We start from the raw sequence: 19,323 nt of genomic DNA, 5'->3' as shown, positions 1-19,323 counted from the left end.
TCATAATTTTTCTTTTTGAAAATTATGCTATTTTGAGACTAAGGCTACGTCTCGTCTGCTCTTTTTACCGATAGTATCACGGTATTTTCAGTTAGGAAGCCTTTCGTGAAACAGGTTTAATAAAATTGAAACTAACTCCGTGGTTTGTGGATAAAGATATGACTAACTTGTCCAGGTGTTGAGAAACGGGCCCATGGATTCTTTTAAATTTATAATTCAGGGGCCGCGCGGAACGAATTTAAGAGGGGGAGGCGCTATATACACTGAAACCGGACACCATGATAGCTAGCAGACGACGCACAATTCACAGACGTAGCTCGACTTAGACCATCATGCTTTGCGTCTTGGCTACGACCGGAAGTTTGTGTTGACAGGAATGGATTGGAATCTGGCTCAAAAATAATTCGCTTTTTTTATTTAATCTTTTGAAAGTGTTAAATAATTTCCCCCCGTGTAATTTCATACTTGAAAAGACTGCTTGGCTTAGTGAAATGCCTGGAGAAATAACCAAAATACCGCAGGTAAGGCCTAAATTCTATCGTATTTTATCAACTCTCCAGTGTAAGTGGCTGTCCAGATACGTATTCCCACCTGTAGGAAATGGTGTTGTGTGATCATTATTCTTCGCGCGACTCCGTTTTGGCGTTAGAATTTAGATCTAAATGATCCCAAATCATGGCATTACACTTATTTAATGAACAAGGCTATGAAAAATATATGGTAGGGGTACTAAAGCTACGCACCACTCATCGTGCATGCAAATTAATAGACCAAAAGCTTCACTTCAGTGTGAGTGTCGTGTCTGACTATGTATAGCTATGTGCTAATAGTAATACGGGGCATCGCGAGCGCTGGTTTTGGTGGCACGGTTTTCGCGCGGGTTTTGCTGCGAGTGGCATCGCCTCTGTCTGGGCGGCTCATTGAAAATGGGGTTTAATGCGCATGCGCACATAGTAGGTGCAATCTCGTGCCTTTTAACAGACAGCTGAAGTCAAGATGTGCTCTTTCTGTACATATAAGTTTCAATGTGGATACTCGCCTGTAAAGTGTGGATATCGGAGCTTGAAAGTTCATCAAATTTTTGGACGCGTAAATGTTCGAAATTTTTTTATGGTAAGTAAAACAAGAATCTGATTAGGTATACAATTTGACTGGAAATATATTTGAATTATCAAAAAATCCAAACTTACGCGATTCTGACGTTGCGCAGTCCAGATATAAGAGATGCCAGCTACCCTTGTCACAGCCGGTCTCTCGGCAGTCGAGCTGCCCGATGCGCCTGCGGTTGGCAGGGTGATGCTACCCTTGTCACAGCCGGTCTCTCGGCAGTCGAGCTGCCCGATGCGCCTGCGGTTGGCAGGGTGATGGGAGCGGTCGATAGTGAGTCGTTCATGCTGGATTGAACTAGATCGTAAATTGCTTACTTGATGATTATGTTGTGCCTTTTTTGGGAAATCTCTGTCAAAAATACCGTAGATAATGATTCTGATATTGATTTTAATACATGCATTTGTCACAGAAAGATTTTATCATCCCAAGGTTATGTGACTCAAGTCAAGGTGGTTGATTATCGTTTCATTTGGAAACTGGATTTGCTTTTGACAGTGGAATATCAATGTTGACTTTTCTAAAATTAAATTCATGGGTGGAAATCCCAGGGGGACACGTCCCCCTACCCAAAATAATAGGGGGACATGTAACAATAATACATTTTTTTTTTCTTTCTTTTTTTCTTTTTTGGTCAAACTTTTTGGGGTTAAAATGACCTTACAACAGTTTGGGGATAAACTTTTTTTTTTAACTTGTCACTGAGTTGCCAGAATCCATAGGCGGCGAAAGCTGGGGGAGTGTACCCCCCCCCCCGCCCTTAATTTGAGGTGGGGGACGATCCCCCCCCACCTCATTTTTTTTTTTTTTATAACCTTTTTTTTTCTTTTCTTTTTTTTTTGCTTGTCAAATTTAGTTTTCTGCGTCCCCCTATAATTTTTGGTTGATAACCTTTGGTGTATTTTTTTGATTATCAAAATAATTTGGTGGTCCCCCCTAAAATTGTTGGCTTTCGCCGCCGATGCCAGCGTCCCCCTACCTTTGGGGCCAATTTCCGCCCATGATTAAAATGCAAAAAATTTGTTGTTTAATTTTTCACTCTCAGAGGAAATATTTCACTTCCACATGGCTCTATTGTCTATTTTTTTCTATGTTATTCATTTTTTTTCTATTTTATTATAATTATTATTATTTTTTTTCAAGAAGGGTGCAGGGGGGGGGGTTGTGTTCATAAGTTGAAATGGGGATGGGATTTGTATAAGTTTTTGTGTCACTTTTGTTCTCTTGTTTTGAGTGTTGGAGCTTTGATGCCTGTTTTTGTTGCTGTTCAGAGCTTTATTTATGTGCAGTGATTTCACGCTAGAATATGAACTTATTTTTCATTAAAAAAGGAGTGCTCGAACATGGCCTTTGTTGTAATCATACATATCTAAGAAATGCATATATTAAAGCTTAATTTTTATGTTTCCTTCTTGATACTTGAATTACATGCAATGCTACATCTTTACACCCTCAGACTCTGCTGCTCATCCTTCCTAAAAAAAATTGTAATCGAATGCCCACGGTCTCCAAAATGAAAGCTACATTATCCATCTATAAACAAATTGTTGAAACAATAAAATACATAAAGAATTGGTGAAACAATCAAATACATCAGAAAAGCACACTTGTATTTTTATACCATACCAAGTACATGTACAAAAGGAATGATATTTTTCATTTGTAAAAAAAAAGACCCCATACATACATGTACACAATACTAAAGTTGAAAAAGAGCTAATTGTAATTTATATCAGAAAAACAAAGAAATACATTAGAAATTACAAAAACAATACTTTAAACAAATTCATTTAGGAAATTATCTACATGATGCTGTTTTGATGCAAACTAAATTATATACAAATTATCTCTCATTATCACCTTCATTTGGCAAAAAAAAGAGGCGAGTAATTGTAATTTGCATAATTAATTAGAATTAATTAAAAGAAATTATTTTACACATAATAAGAAGAAAAATTACCAAGTGAAATGATTACACATCAATTGAGTTTTCTTTCACCTTTCCATTGATACCTAAATTACTTCAAAGGGCTCAAAAACAAAGAAGTTAGAGCCCGTTGAAGACTTGGGTTCAAAATGGTCACAAAATGGTCACAAAAATCGGTTATGCACTCCATTGACTTTACATTAAAACAATGACCACAAATTTGGATAAATATGCGCGACTTAAACTGGAATAACTTTATAATTTCTTGATGAAAATTTGAGTTCTTGGTATTATTTGAAAGGTCTTTTTAAGGGCTTTCAAATGATACCAAATTCATTGAGATTTGAGGATTTTCATTTTTTTTGTCACATACCTACTATGTATTTTGACTTGTTCCGTTGAACTGCGTTGGCTCACTCACCAAATACTATAAATCTAGATCTAGGCCTACATAGACTGAAGAGCTGGAGGCCCGTAGGTATAGACAACGTATTTTAGCGAAATGTAACTGAGAACAAGGTTATATCATATTCATAACCTTGTTCATTGAATGAGTGATGTTGCATGAATTTTATATTTCCCCTCCATAAAATTCCACCTTTGGCTTTGGCCTTTGTTACTCGGAATATGAGATCGAGTTCACAGTCCCGAAGTTTGGGTAGGTGGAGCGTAGTGTAGCGGAAGTGGAGTGGAGCCTGCACGAACTTCGCTTAAGGTATCTTTGCCTTAGCTTAGGGCTAGGCTTGGCTTTGGCCGTTTGGGACAAAATGTTTGATTTTTGGACACTGCCAGATTGTCGATTGAATAAGTGCCCCAAAATAATATTGACTGTGTTTCCATGTATTTTAATTATTGACATTGTTATTTGATTCAAATTTATGCTACAGAGCTGTTAAATTTGGTCTTGATTTGCACTGCACTAGTTTCTTTGTGATTCATGAGAATATTACAATTTAATAATAAGCTGAGATTAATTTTTTCTTTCAATTATTATTTTCCTAGCCAAAAGAACACAAGGCTAAGATCTGCCTGTGGTAAGTACATGTAGTAGTAGGCCTATGTGTAAATTTGAGTGGTATTTATTAGTCATTCGCAAAATCCATATCTTTTTCGCAACTATTCTTTACTGTTTATCCTCTATCAAATATTATACATGTGTATTAACTTTTTTAAATAATAATATTGATGACTACATGTACATATATATGTCAAGTTCCCCCAAGTCTGCACATACATGTATCTGCGCGATTCTAGTAAAAAAAGATACACAATGAGCCAAACTTACGCATCATCATTCATTATCATTTGTATGGGAGTGTAGGTAGTCCTGTAAATCTCCCGGTCGTAAACACTTGATGTAGGATTAAAGGTCTGTATACAGTGCGGGCCTGGATGTCAGACAATTTTGAAATGTTTGCTTGACCAAAAAGAATCTACCAGTAATCCATGTTTAAATGAGTTGATGCTGGAGGACATTACTAGTGTTGCAGGCAAACTATTCTAAGATTGGATCACTCTTTTACTGAAATGATACAATACATAAACAGATATTCACTAAAAATTTGACTCTGTTAAGATTACAGATTTGAATTGTTCATACCTTTTTTTTAATGTAGGCTGTATGTTTTGATTTTTTTAACGTTAAAAAAGTGTTTTCAGAGGTTATGTCTTTTTATGACGTAAATGAATCTATACAGATAACAAAATTGTTACAATACAATTATGTGTTCCTTTAAATTAATTTTGTTTGTTGATTGATTGTTCATTACATTATTTTCAATAAAATGTTGTATGTCTATTTGCAATTTTTTTGCAGGGCTGATTTAGATGTTCATAAGTCTGAGGAACTCAAGGGAGCAGCAAGTATGGAAGAAGTAAAGAGGTAAAGTAAATTTTGTAAGTCTTCAAACAGTGTAACTGGTCTTTCCATGAAGCATTTTTTGTTTGTTTTTATTATTCATGAAAAACCATCAAAACTTCGAGTTTCTGTACAAGTTGAAGGAGGACATCCTTTCATGTTTATGTTCTTATTGTTTGACTCATTTTAGAAATGTAATCATCTTTCTCATGTAATGAATTATATTTAATTGTAATTATTTCTCATTTTCTTTGTGTTTATGAATATTGAATGTTTCTTAAATTCTTTGAATAAAATCTAGTGTTACTTGAAAAGCTAAGATTTGAGAAGAGCAATATGCCACCATATATGACTTGATATTTTTAAATAGAAGAAGTCTCACCTGCGAAGCAGAGTGAGACTATAGGCGCCGCTTTTCCGACGGCGGCGGCGGCGACGGCGGCGGCGGCGTCAACATCAAATCTTAACCTGAGGTTAAGTTTTTGAAATGACATCATAACTTAGAAAGTATATGGACCTAGTTCATGAAACTTGGCCATAAGGTTAATCAAGTATTACTGAACATGCTATTAAAGTTTTATGTCACATGACCAAGGTCAAAGGTCATTTAGGGTCAATGAACTTAGACCATGTTGGAGGAATCAACATTGAAATCTTAACCTGAGGTTAAGTTTTTGAAATGTCATCATAACTTAGAAAATATATGGACCTAGTTCATGAAACTTGGACATAAGGTTAATCAAGTATCACTGAACATCCTGCATGAGTTTCACGTCACATGACCAAGGTCAAAGGTCATTTAGGGTCAATGAACTTTGGCCGAATTGGGGATATCTGTTGAATTCCCATCATAACTTTGAAAGTTTATGGATCTGATTCATGAAACTTGAACATAATAGTAATCAAGCATCACTGAATATTTTGTGCAAGTTTCAGGTCTCATGATGAAGGTCAAAGGTCATTTAGGGTCAATGAACTTTGGCCAAATCGGGGGTATCTGTTGAATTACCATCATAACTTTGAAAGTTTATTAGTCTAGTTCATTAAACTTGGACATATGAGTAATCAAATATCACTGAACATCCTGTGCGCGTTTCAGGTCACATGACCAAGGTCAAAGGTCGATGAACTTTGGCCGAAGTGGGTGTATCAGTTGAATTACCATCAAAACTTTGAAAGTATATGGATCTGATTCATGAAACTTGTACATAAGAGTAATCAAGTATCACTGAACATCCTGTGCGAGTTTCAGGTCACATGATCAAGGTCAAAGGTCATGTAAGGTCAATGAACTTTGGCCATGTTGGGGTGTTTTTGTTGAATAACCATCATATCTCTGTAAGTTTATTGGTCTAGTTCATAAAAAGTGGACATAAGAGTAACCATGTATCACTGAACATCTTGTGCGAGTTAGAGTAGTATTCAAAGTCAGCACTGCTGCTATATTGAACCGCGTGATGCAGGTGAGACGGCCAGAGGCATTCAACTTGTTAAATACAAGACTGTATTATTCACCAGACATTTGATTATCACTGAATATTAATATACAGATATTTTTTCACTTATTGAGTTATAGGAGTTCACTGATTGTACATACAGATTTTTTCCAATGCAGTCTAAAATACTTAAGAAAATCATATTTCTAAACAGGATATTAGCTGATCACTTTACACTGACTGACTACAAAGAGAACCCTAGATCTGCTGCTCTTCTAGATTTGTACTTCTATGCCACACAATTTGCATTGAACCATAATTTTACCAAGGAACAGCTTTCTGTATTCTTTTCCATTGTAAAGAAGACTCATATGGTTTGTGTTGGTGAGTATGATGCATGTTTACTATACACATTTATGCAATGATTAAAACATTGAATTGTGTAAGTTATTTTTACTCATGACCCCCTATATCTTTATGATCTAGGTTGTTTTAAGCTATGTTCAATGAACCATATTTACTTCAAAAGTAGTTGTACTCAAAAGATCAACTGAAACTGACTCTCTGAGGTCAAACCAGTAGTCAATTTTATCCATTGTTTGGTTTTTGCTGCAGGTGAAGCAAAAGTATTTGATCAAAAAGGTTAAAGTGATCATTATTATGTCACATTACAGTTGTCACATTTCCAAAGATATTTATTTTAAAAAAATATGCTTTTTAGTTAATACTTTGAAAATCTTGCCACATTCAAGAAAATTATCACTTTGGTTTTGAATTCTGAAAATTGATAATACATATTGCATTTGAATATGTCTAAAAAATTTAAGTAACAATAAGTCCCATATGTTACTTATTAATAATACAAATATTACAGGAGTTGCCCAAGCTTTAAAGAGATCTATTTGAAAAGCTCCGCTTACAGGATTAATGCCAGATCGATTATTTACCTCTTTTTATCGTGTTATGGATATTTTTTCCTTGTTTTTAAAAACCTTAAGTACTAAAACCTTTAAAAAAAGTATTGTCAGAAAGAAAATGAGGGTTATCATGTGTGTATGTCACCAGTCCATCGTAGGCGGGTTCCATAGCCCCCCCTTTTTTTTTTTACTTATGGGATAGTCGGTCTGTAAACTATATATTCATCAAAGCAGGAACGTAATAATAAAAGCAAGATATTTTTAAATTCAAAGAGTTTTGATGTGCTATATTAAGGGGTAATAAAATTGATAAATCCCTGTTTATTGCAAACTTAAAAAAATAAATGAATTGCTTTCTTATTGCTTGACTGTTAAGAAATATCTTGTTCTATTTCTTCATAAAATATTCAAATCAATAATAATACATGTAGTATTATTTTTGTAAAGTGCAAAGATTATCCAATAATACTGTATGTGTGTATATTTCATTCCAGAAACTCCATTTGGAAATGTTGAACAGTGTTACGACTACTTCAAAGAACTTGTTCTCTGTCATGCAGTTTTGGTATGTTCGAATCTCATATTTTCCTTTTTTAATTTCTTTATTTGAGAGACCCCTACCAAACCGTAAGCTGAACTTGACAAATCATATACCAATTGGAAGCTTACAAACCACACATGCACATAAACACAGCCATGCAAGGTTTATGACTTTTCACTGCTCGTAACCCAAGTACTTTACTAAATAGATCTTATCATGAGGCTATGATAACAGTTTTGTATATAGAAAAACAATGATTTTTGTCAGATTATGTATTTGATTTTCTTTACTTCATTCATATGGAAATATCATAGGTATATTTTGCTGCATGCTTAATTGATGAAACATGTTGTTTTGCCATGTTTTATTACCTGCCTATTTCATGTACTATTGGTATTTATATCACATGTTACAGTTTTTACCTAACATGGGGAAATAAGAAAGCACTAAAACCAAGTCAATAGTGGCAGGTCTCCATCCATTTGAGAACTAAACAATTGTATAATTGTCATTTTCCTTTGCAAATTAAAAAGAAAAAGAAATTGATTTCATAGTCTGTAAATAAAAATATACAATCTTTTCTGTGTACAAACCTATGCAATCACAACCTGACACAGTATGATGAAATGCAATCCAGCCCATGAAGAAGCACAATAAAGCCCGTTTGAAACCTGATAATTTGAATTTTTCTTAGGAAAAATACTCGGCTAAAACCATTTAATTTTGATTTTTGTCTCACCTGCATAGCAGAGTGAGACTATAGGCGCCGCTTTTCCGACGGCGGCGGCGTCAACATAAAATCTTAACCTGAGGTTAAGTTTTTGAAATGACATAACTTAGAAAGTATATGGACCTAGTTCATGAAACTTGGCCATAAGGTTAATCAGGTATTACTGAACATCCTATTACAGTTTCATGTCACATGACCAAGGTCAAAGGTCATTTAGGGTCAATGAACTTAACCTGAGGTTAAGTTTTTGAAATGTCATCATAACTTAGAAAATATATGGACCTAGTTCATGAAACTTGGACATAAGGTTAATCAAGTATCACTGAATATTCTGCATGAGTTTCACGTCACATGACCAAGGTCAAAGGTCATTTAGGGTCAATGAACTTTGGCCGAATTAGGGATATCTGTTGAATTCCCATCATAACTTTGAAAGTTTATGGATCTGATTCATGAAACTTGGACATAATAGTAACCAAGCATCACCAAATATTCTGCATGAGTTTCACGTCACATTACCAAGGTCAAAGGTCATTTAGGGTCAATGAACTTTGGCCGAATTAGGGATATCTGTTGAATTCCCATCATAACTTTGAAAGTTTATGGATCTGATTCATGAAACTTGTACATAAGAGTAATCAAGTATCACTGAACATCCTGTGCGAGTTTCAGGTCACATGATCAAGGTCAAAGGTCATGTAAGGTCAATGAACTTTGGCCATGTTGGGGTGTTTTTGTTGAATAACCATCATATCTCTGTAAGTTCATTGGTCTAGTTCATAAAAAGTGGACATAAGAGTAACCATGTATCACTAAACATCTTGTGTGAGTTAGAGTAGTTTTCAATTCAGCACTGCTGCTATATTGAACCGCGTGATACAGGTGAGACGGCCAGAGGCATTCCACTTGTTATGTATAAAATTAACCTTGTTGTGCTTTGTAGCTTATAGAGTTTCAATTTGCCGATTTCACGTTTAGCTCTGGTCTGGGTCGTTGAATTGTACAATTTTTGTCTCACCTGCATAGCAGAGTGAGACTATAGGCGCCGCTTTTCCGACGGCGGCGGCGTCAACATCAAATCTTAACCTGAGGTTAAGTTTTTGAAATGACATCATAACTTAGAAAGTATATGGACCTAGTTCATGAAACTTGGCCATAAGGTTAATCAAGTATTACTGAACATCCTATTAGAGTTTCATGTCACATGACCAAGGTCAAATGTCATTTAGGGTCAATGAACTTAGGCCATGTTGGGGGAATCAACATCAAAATCTTAACCTGAGGTTAAGTTTTTGAAATGTCATCATAACTTAGAAAATATATGGACTTAGTTCATGAAACTTGGACATAAGGTTAATCAAGTATCACCAAACATTCTGCATGAGTTTCACGTCACATGACCAAGGTCAAAGGTCATTTAGGGTCAATGAACTTTGGCCGATTGGGGGTATCTGTTGAATTACAATCAAAATTTTAAAAGTTTTTGGATCTGATTCATGAAACTTGGACATAATAGTAATCAAGTATCACTGAAAATTCTGTGCAAGTTTCAGGTCACATGATCAAGGTCAAAGGTCATTTAGGGTCAATGAACTTTGGCCGAATGGGGGTATTTGTTGAATTACCATCATAACTTTGAAAGTATGTTAGTCTAGTTCATAAAACTTGGACATAAGAGTAATCAAGTATCACTGAATATCCTGTGCGTATTTTAGGTCACATGACCAGGGTCAAAGGTCAATGAACTTTGGCCATAATGGGGGCACCTGTTGAATTACTATCATAACTTTGCAAGTTTATTGATCTGACTTTTGAAACTTGGACCTAAGAGTAATCAAGTATCACTGAATATCCTGTGCAAGTTTCAGGTCACATGATCAAGGTCAAAGGTCATGTGAGATCAATGAAATTTGGCCGCATTGGGGGTATTTGTTGAATTACCATCCTATCTCTGTAAGTGTATTGGTCTAATTCATAAAACGTGGAAATAGAGTAACCAAGTATCACTGAACATCTTGTGTGAGTTAAGTAGTTTTCAAAGTGAGCACTGCTGCTATGTTGAATCGCGTGATGCAGGTGAGACGGCCAGAGGCATTCCACTTGTTAACATATCCTACATCCATTGTTAGTTTATGAAATTTTATAATACATGTATTTTAGACCCATTTCACTAAGTAATGGATGCAAGAACATTTTACTGGAATTCTAAAGGAAATTGGACCCACCCCACTCCTCACATAAAATGTTGAATAGCTTGCTTATGAAAAAATTTCACTTGAAATTTGAAAACTATTTTTACCTGTTTGTTTTATTCCGTTACAGAGACCACCATGGAGTGTCAACTTGTTTAGTCATGAGCATGTCCGTCTGGTCATCGACTATGTGGTGAATACATACTTCAGACACTTCAAGCTTTACAAGTATGTCTTCACCCCACTTGTCAAGTTAGACCTCTCTATATCATATGCTGGGATGCCAGAAGAGGAAGAACCACAAACTGAAGGTAAAAATCAATCCACCCCAAAAATACTAATAAATAAATTGTTAATACAAACATACTAAAGAATATGAAATAGGAGAAACAGACTGGGGGATAGTAACTACTTCTATGTTTTTTTGCCCCTTGTTGATTCTATTTTTAATCACCAGATGCAGCAAAGCAAATAATTGTGCTCTAGAATCTCTTGTAAGCAGTTTGATCAGCTCTTAATTCTCCATTTTGTGTTTTTATTTTGATTTTATCTGACAGAGGAAGAATTGAAAGCTATCGAGGAGGAAGAAGATGGGCCTATGAAGGAAGACCAGGACCAGGTTACACCCGAAGGACAAGAATTAGAAAAACCAACCAGTCCAGAAGGTGAATTTGTCATACATGTAGAATAATGATGATGTTTCTCTGGAGTCTCAAAATTAAAGTACTCAAATTTTAAAGAGATTTTTTTTATTCTTAAAACTGTTTCATGAAGCTGTTTGTCTGTGACTGTAAACAGGTCAACCAATCAGATGCAAGAATATCACTAGTTTATAACATTTTTGTCTCATCTGAAAGAAGTTCGGCAGAGACTGAGTGATCACTTTATCCTGTTGGTCTGTTACAAAAATATGAAAATTAAACGAGAACTTACCGTTTGAAGTTTAATTGATATTTTATTATTAATAAGAGTCCTGAGGAGATTACGTGTATGAGAGCCCGTTACTGCGCATGCGTCAATTTTCGTAGAGTAGAAGGCGACTGTGTATAAATTTTTCGAGAACTGAATTAGCGTTTGAAGTACATGGGAGGGTGAGGAGGGACGTAATCTCCTCCTCTTATTACTAATAAAATATCAATTAAACTTCAAACGGTAAGTTCTCGTTTAATTTTCATATTTTACTACGTAATATCGTAAGAGATTACGTGTATGAGATTTTAAAGCGACACTGTCGCCTTCTAGTAAAACAGGAGTCATATTCATGACACATACCACTTAAGGAATAAAGCAGGACTATCTTGTAGACTACTGGCTTAGGATGGCCTGAGAGAAAGTCCTTCCAGTAACCACTGGTTTATCATAGAAAGTCTTGAAAGTCCTTTCATTTGACCAGCCTGCTTGGCTTAGTATAGCTGATACTGGCAAGTCATTGTTCTTTGCTGCCGACGTTGAAGCCGCTCTAGTAGAGTGGGCCTTGTACTTGACTGTATCAATGCCTGCTGAACTCAGTACATATTTTAACCATCTGGAAATTGTCTGAGCTGAGACCCTTTTGTGTGGCTTCTTAAAACTGATGAACAATCTCTGTTCATTTTTTCTGATTGGTCTAGTCAGCTTCAAGTAGTACTTTAAGTATCTTACAACACAAAGTCTCTTATCTTGGGGATAAGCTTCCAGAGTTACAGATGTATCTAGATTACCTGGTTTCGACTGTTTGAACAGTTCCTCAAAGTGGAAAGAGACTGCGCTGTTAGACAAACTCATTTTGTCCAGTTTCATGAGGTGGAGTGTTTGAACACGTTGCGCAGAGGTCAGCGCAATAATCATACACAGTTTCAGCGTTAACATTTTAAGAGTCAATGAGCTCGCTGGTGAAAGAGAACGTAGGTAATTAAGGACATGGCTGACATCCCAAATCTCTTTATATCTTGCTGTGGGAGGACGAAGATGAAACACACCTCTCATGAAACGCTTGATGAGCGGGTGAGTTCCAACTGAATAAGGGGTGTCCAGTAAATTAAGAAAGGAAGATAGAGCACTCCGTGCACAGTTCAAAACATTATATCCAGCATTGTCCTTGTAATAAAGTTTGCTCAAGAAGTCTAACACAACAGTCACGTCTGCATTCAAATGATCCGAGCTTAATGTTTCACAGAAACTTTTCCACTTCTTCACGTATATTGCATACTGTTTCTTTGTTGACTTGCGCCATGAAGAAATAATAATCTTTACAGTTCCAGGTTTTAGGCCTTTATTTTCAAAGGGTTTGGTGATAACCTGCAACAGACAAGATCAAGGCGAGAATGTAAAGGGTGAGGTTCATTAGTAATAGGTTGTGTAAGTAGTGATTCACTTCTTGAGAGGAACATGGGTTTCCCAATTATCATTTTCTTGAAGAGGGGGAACCATGCTTGAGTGGGCCAATTTGGGACTACTAAAATGCCCGATGCATTATCCTCATTTATTTTTTGGAGGCATTTAGCAACAAGACAAAAGGGTGGAAAAGCATAGAAATCCAGCCCCTTCCAATTGAGGGTGAAAGCATCTACTGCTACAGCTTCTGGGTCAGGCAACCATGAAACATAATTCTCTAACTGTTTGTTGAGTCTAGAAGCAAACAGATCAATTTTGGGCAAACCAAAATGATGCACAATTTGAAGGAATTTATCTCTATTTAGCATCCATTCTGTTCTGTCATTAAAGGATCTTGACATTTTATCAGCTTGGGTATTGAGTTTTCCAGGGAGGTAGGCTGCCGTGACCCAGATATCCCTTTCTCTGCACCACATCCACAAATCTTTTGCGGCCTTATTACACTCATTTGATTTAGTGCCACCCATGGAATTTATATAGGACACTGCTGTGACATTGTCTACACGCACCAATATATGAGTATCGCATAATTCTGAGCACAGAGATTTCAGCCCCAGCAGAGCTGCCCTAGTCTCAAGATAGTTTATTCTATTATTCTGGGCATATAAAAGTTCGATGCTGTTCCATCTGCCACCAGTATTAGATTTTAGATCTGTGGCCCCCCAACCGATACCACTGGCATCGGTACGAATTTCATGTTGTGGTGTGGACCGTCTCAAAGGTGAGAAGGTTAATTGCACATTGTCTATCCACCACCACAATTCTTTCTTGGCTTCTGGTGACAAAGTCATCTTTCTATCAAAATGACCTCTATTCATTTTTAATGAGACAATCTTGTCATTCTCTAGTGCCCTGTAAAATAGTGGACCATATCTTGTGGCAGGTAGAGCAGCAACGATTTTCCCAATAACTTTGGCTACGTGTCTTATGGAAGGATTGGGAGTATGTAGCAATTCAAAGCACAAGCTAATAATGTCTTGGGCCTTTTCCTCTGGCAAGGTCATTATCATTTTCTCTGTGTTGAGAACGAAGCCTAAGAAAGTGATTTCTGTCACCGGAGTGAATACAGACTTTTCTGGATTGATTAAGAAACCAAGTTTTGAGAAACTTTCAACAACAGCCTCTAGGGCTTTCTCATTATCCTGCTTTGAGTCAGCAATAATGAGAAGATCATCTAGGTAGCTCACAACCACATGTCCTTGTTTCCTCAAAACAGCCAACAATGGTTTGAGTAATTTTGTGAACAATCTAGGGGCTGAACATAGCCCGTTTGGCAAAGCTTTGAATTGCCAAAATTGGCCTTGCCAGAGGAATTTTAGGTACTTCCTATGATCTTTATGAATAGGGACTGAATAATAGGCGTCTTGGAGGTCGACTGAAGAAAGAAAAGAATTTTGCGTGATAAGTTGCACCGCAGTATAAATATTTTCCATCTTAAAATGCTGGTAAGGTAGATACTTGTTAAGATCTGATAGGTCTAGAATAAGACGAAGACCACCATTCTTTTTTGGCCTAGAGAAGATATTTGATACATATTCCCCTTTCTCACTTTGACAGGGTTCAATAACATCTTTCTCCTGAAGCTTTTGTATCTCATTTGACAAAGCTTTTTCTTCCTCTCCACTACACTTGAAAGTGAAAGGGGGATAACTTCGTGAAGGTGGTGGTTTCGCAAATTCAATTTTATATCCTTGCGCAGCATTTAGAATGGAAGGATCTGAGGTGATTTCACGCCAATTTTCATGAAATTTTTTCAGTCGGCCTCCAACAGTGGGCCTAAAGGTAGATCTAAGGTAAGCAAATGTGTAATTTCTCACCTCGTCAGGAATTACTTGGTTCTGTGACCTTGTTTGTGGTGTGCACGTGGCACTTGGGCAGGCTGTTTCTGCTTCCTCTGAGGGTTGTCGTGAGGTGGGGACTGTCGGTCCTTCCACCTGGTTCGTTGGTCTAAAAAATGCAGATCTTCACTATCTGGTGGTGGACGAGTTGCAGTGGCTGGTGCTGCACTTCTTTTCCATCCAGCCTTAGCATACTGTGAGTGTGCACCCCGTCCTGAACCCCGACTATAGGGGTGATAGTTATGCTGATGGGATTGGGGTTTGCGATTGGGGCCCTTAATAACCCCTGCAGTAACCTTCTGTTCCTCGTTGAGCTCTCTAACTTGTTTGCTCAAGTTTCCAAACAGCAAGTCAGTGACTGGTGTGGTAGGCTTACAAAGGTGCCTAAAGCGAGGGTTCATGGCAGGTTTTATCAACTCCTTCCTCATGCAATTTATTTCAAAGTTGGCATTGCACAAAAGTGCTAACGCATCTTGCTGGCTTTCAGTAATGTCAGTAGAGGAAAGCGTGTGTACAAAGGCATTTAGCCCTCGTGTCAGTGATTTCTGAATTTTTTGAAGTCTCAAGTCATTAGACTTAGAGTAAGTTGGAAGGTTATCCCAGATAGCTGGGTTTACTTTGGGTGCATCCAGTAATCTGCAGTTGTTGGGAGTAGGGTACCTGGTAGCTGTGTCAATAAGCACTTTTTGCTCTAGCTGGTGGCTAAGCAGGTATGTAGTTGACTCCGCTATACCATCATCGACTGGTTCCCCAATGTCTGTAGAAAGGGCAAATTTTGCCGCTATAGGCGGGACAAAAGTTTCATCCGCCAGGCCTGCTCCTCTATCATGATCGACATCAATCTGACCAGACTCTAATTCGTCTGGACTTAAGTCCGGTGAGTCATATAAAATTGGGAGGTCTGGTTGAGCACCGATCCCAGTGGGACCCGTAGGTGCAACGTCAACACGTGGTTGAGATGAGCTTGACTTTGAAGCTGATTCTCGCCCGTGGCGATTAGATCTAGCCCTGACTCCAACGTGGGAATCGTCCACCGGTGGTGGTAGAGCTTGTAGGACTTTAGACATCATGTCCTCAAGTTTATTCATCCTCGAAAGGACCTCGGGAGAGTCTGTGGTATTTGCCGATTTTTGCTTAGCTTTGTTGACGGACCCATTCGAACGGGCCTGCTTCGGCTTGGTAGACTTCCCGCTCCGCTCCCCCGCAGGGGTAGCAGGCTGCGACGCTGTCTGTCCCCCGCCCGTGGCGGCCTGGGAAGCGGTCGAGGTACCACTCGTGGTGGTTTTGTCGTTAGCAGATTTAAGCGAAGATTTTTCCATGATGAAAAGACCTTCTGTCCACAAAAGTGTGTTTGACAGAGGCTACTTCGAAACTAGTTGAATAAACAAAAGAGAAATCGTTGAAAACGATGAGGATTCCGCCGATAAAGGAGGAAAATTCCAAGAAAAAATGGGGCTCAGCAAGCCGCCATTTGCATGCAGTAACGAATTGACGCATGCGCAGTAACGGGCTCTCTCATACACGTAATCTCTTACGATATTACGTAGTAAAATATTTGAGTTTGTGTTCAATTTGCTCTCATTTTTTATTTCTACATCAATTACGTTCATACTTGGTACATATGATACTTGGATAAAACGACATGTGAGCACATGAGAATGATGGAGTCAAAGGTCATCTTGGGGTTGAAAGGTCATATGATATTAGGTCATGTCCATCCTTTTATGTAGTTATTGTGCATCTTGCTCTTATCTCTTTATTTCTCCATCGATTGTTATCACACTTGGTTCAAATGAACCTTGGCTAATACCACATTGTGTTATTGAGGATGAAGGGTCAAAGATCATCTTAAGGTGAAGTTTTTGTTCAAATTGCTCTCATTTCTTTATTTCTCCAAACACCGCGCTGGAAACCGCAACATCTCTCTCTCCCTCTGCCTGGCCGTATGAAGGTCACTTCTCCTTGGGGGGAAGGTGGATTATCTGGGAGAGTGTGTGGTTGTTTACTTAAGGATTACCATTCCTGCTGATATCGGGGATGGGGGGGGGGGCAGTGAGAGAAGCTTGGAATTTGAAATTGGGGTGTCAGAGGAGATCTGTTTTTAAACACAAATTTTCGTAATGAGGAATGCTCCAAGGAGGCCTAGAAAATCCCAATTCACTGCAATTTTAGAGCTTGTCCAATGTAGCAGATTTAGGCAGTAGGTTGTGCAAAGCAGCTTCGGAAAAAAAAAAATTCTTGTCTGAATGAAACATTCTACTAAGCAGTTAGAACAGATGAGCAATGATTTACTGGACCTTCATTATTGCATCTTATTACATTTTGTTAAGTGTAATATATTCTAAAGTGGTAAGTCTTTCAAATCAGGAATATATAAGAGAATGTATAATAATTCTCTTTTTTTCTTCATTTACCTTTGAAAATTATTACACCTTAATTTATTATCTTTCATTCTCAGAAGAGGAATCGGAAACCACAAAGGAATTGCGTAAGCTGATCACCACGCAGCTCAACGATGAACTATCTAAACTGCGCATCAGCCTCTCTGACCAGATCCAACAGAATAATGACTCATTGCAGAAGAAACTTTCTTTGGTTGACGATCCAGGAAATGGCAAGGTGGGACGTGCTTCCAGTAAGAGCAAGAAGAAATAGCATCATTTATTCACCATGTCAGAAGTTGTGGACTGCTATCTGCTATAGGTGGACTGTTATAATCTGATGGGTATTTCTGATAAGAGGAATGTATGTTGTTTTGAAGTCAGGAAGTTCAATGATAAAGTCTTTGTATTCTGGAGGAACACTGTTGGAGGATTTGGAAAGAGTGCATGAGATAGCTCCTTCCGCTTTTATTCAGTTTCTAGATCTTGTGAAAGCATGGTACAACATAAGATTGCAAACAAAAATAAATACAAAAGGGGTTTGGTAATGATTGTGATTTGTTCAAGTGTAAATTGATTCAAAGTGTAGAGCATGTTTTAGGGATCCAAATGGCGTCCGTCTGTGCTTTTATAGAAAGTGAATAGTCTATGTCAGGACAGGTTCCTGCGGGTGTTTTACGAAGATTTAAATGTGACATAAAGTTATGCTTAGTGTCAACGTGCACATATTGGGTTAGATGCATAACATAGCAATTGCTTTTGCTTGATTCCGGATACATAAAAATGAGTATCAGGAATTAAAGTAAATGATTTTGCAAGTGAGTTCAAGTAATGGCTAACAGACTGCTAGCATTTCCTTGACTATTAAGCTATTGCTAAAAAGCATATCCGTAAAGCGAACATTGTGCTTAAGCACTTGCTTATGTTTTTTTCAAGCTTCTTCAGAGCAGCTTGTTTGCTTGATCAGGGTGTTTGCAGTTTTTAGTAATGTTATGCACCTGAGAGATTTCCCCAAGGTGAACCGTAGCATACACATACATGTACCTGTTTTCGCCCCAATAAGTGCAAACCAAATACCAAATATGTAAATTTATCAAAAAGAAACAAGTTAGTTTGACACCTCGTCTGAGGAAAAGATGTTATAGGAAAGAAACTGTAATTGCACTTCCGCACCTTTTCAAGTCCTGCCTTTTCTTTGAGTTGTGTTTGCAACAGCATGACGTCGCTATTGTTCAAACCGCTAGCAATTGCTTTCTGAAGGCAAGAAAAGAGTTCAAGCACTAGCAAGGGGTTATGCATATGAAATAAAGCAATTGCTTGGCTAGCTATTGCTTGTGCTTGAAGCAATTGCTTTCCTGCAATTGTTACTTTATGCATCTGACCCAATATCAATATAAATATGTGCACGTCCTGTGAGCATCATTTGTCCAATGCAGCAATTGTTTTATAGCAAACGCATCTTGCAATTTAAGTTTGACATAAGGTCACACTTAAATCTTTGTGATAAATCCCCCTGGTCTGTTGTCATAAGGAGCGAGAAATCCTTTTGAAAATGTCAATCAATTTCCAACTTGAATGGAATTTCTCTTTCATCACAATTCTACATGGTAGTTATCTTTTCAGTACTGGGGAGTGTTTCATCAACATTTTTGTCCGACAAGTTGTCAGATCTGACATCTTTCTCTGACTCTGATTGGCTGTGAGGCACTGTTACTATGGTAACTGTCGGATAAAATGTGACTTGTCGGATAAAACGTCCGACAAGTCCTTTCATGAAACGCTCCCCCAATCTTAAACAATCATATTTGTATTGCATCTGTCATAATTATAATCAGGGGGCCGTTTCATAAAGCTGTTCATAAGTTAAGAGTGACTTTAAGAACGACTGGTGAACCTTTCTTACCCGCTAAACCATCACCAATGGTGTATACCTTTTACCAAAAGAAAGGATCACCGGTCGTTCATAAAGTTGCTCTTATCTTACGAACAGCTTTACGAAACACCCACCTGAACAGGTAATTGG

At 37.6% G+C, this 19,323-nt stretch overlaps 1 protein-coding gene across 1 annotated transcript; it reads left to right on the top strand.

Moving 5' to 3' along the window:
- Nucleotides 1-340: 340 nt before the first annotated feature.
- LOC121409052 (coiled-coil domain-containing protein 189-like) lies at nucleotides 341-18,381 on the top strand. The gene is made up of 8 exons (XM_041600843.1): nucleotides 341-521; nucleotides 4,037-4,068; nucleotides 4,851-4,916; nucleotides 6,543-6,712; nucleotides 7,740-7,810; nucleotides 10,839-11,019; nucleotides 11,266-11,373; nucleotides 17,378-18,381. Exons 1-8 carry the CDS (start codon nucleotides 492-494, stop codon nucleotides 17,572-17,574), a joined length of 855 nt encoding a protein of 284 aa, XP_041456777.1. The 5' UTR covers nucleotides 341-491; the 3' UTR covers nucleotides 17,575-18,381.
- Nucleotides 18,382-19,323: the final 942 nt, after the last annotated feature.

The sequence above is a fragment of the Lytechinus variegatus genome, chromosome 2, assembly GCF_018143015.1.
Source record: "Lytechinus variegatus isolate NC3 chromosome 2, Lvar_3.0, whole genome shotgun sequence".
Taxonomy (NCBI): Eukaryota; Metazoa; Echinodermata; class Echinoidea; order Temnopleuroida; family Toxopneustidae; genus Lytechinus; species Lytechinus variegatus.
The sequence above is the reverse complement of the archived record's forward strand: the minus strand, read 5'-3'. Positions and strand labels throughout refer to the sequence as shown.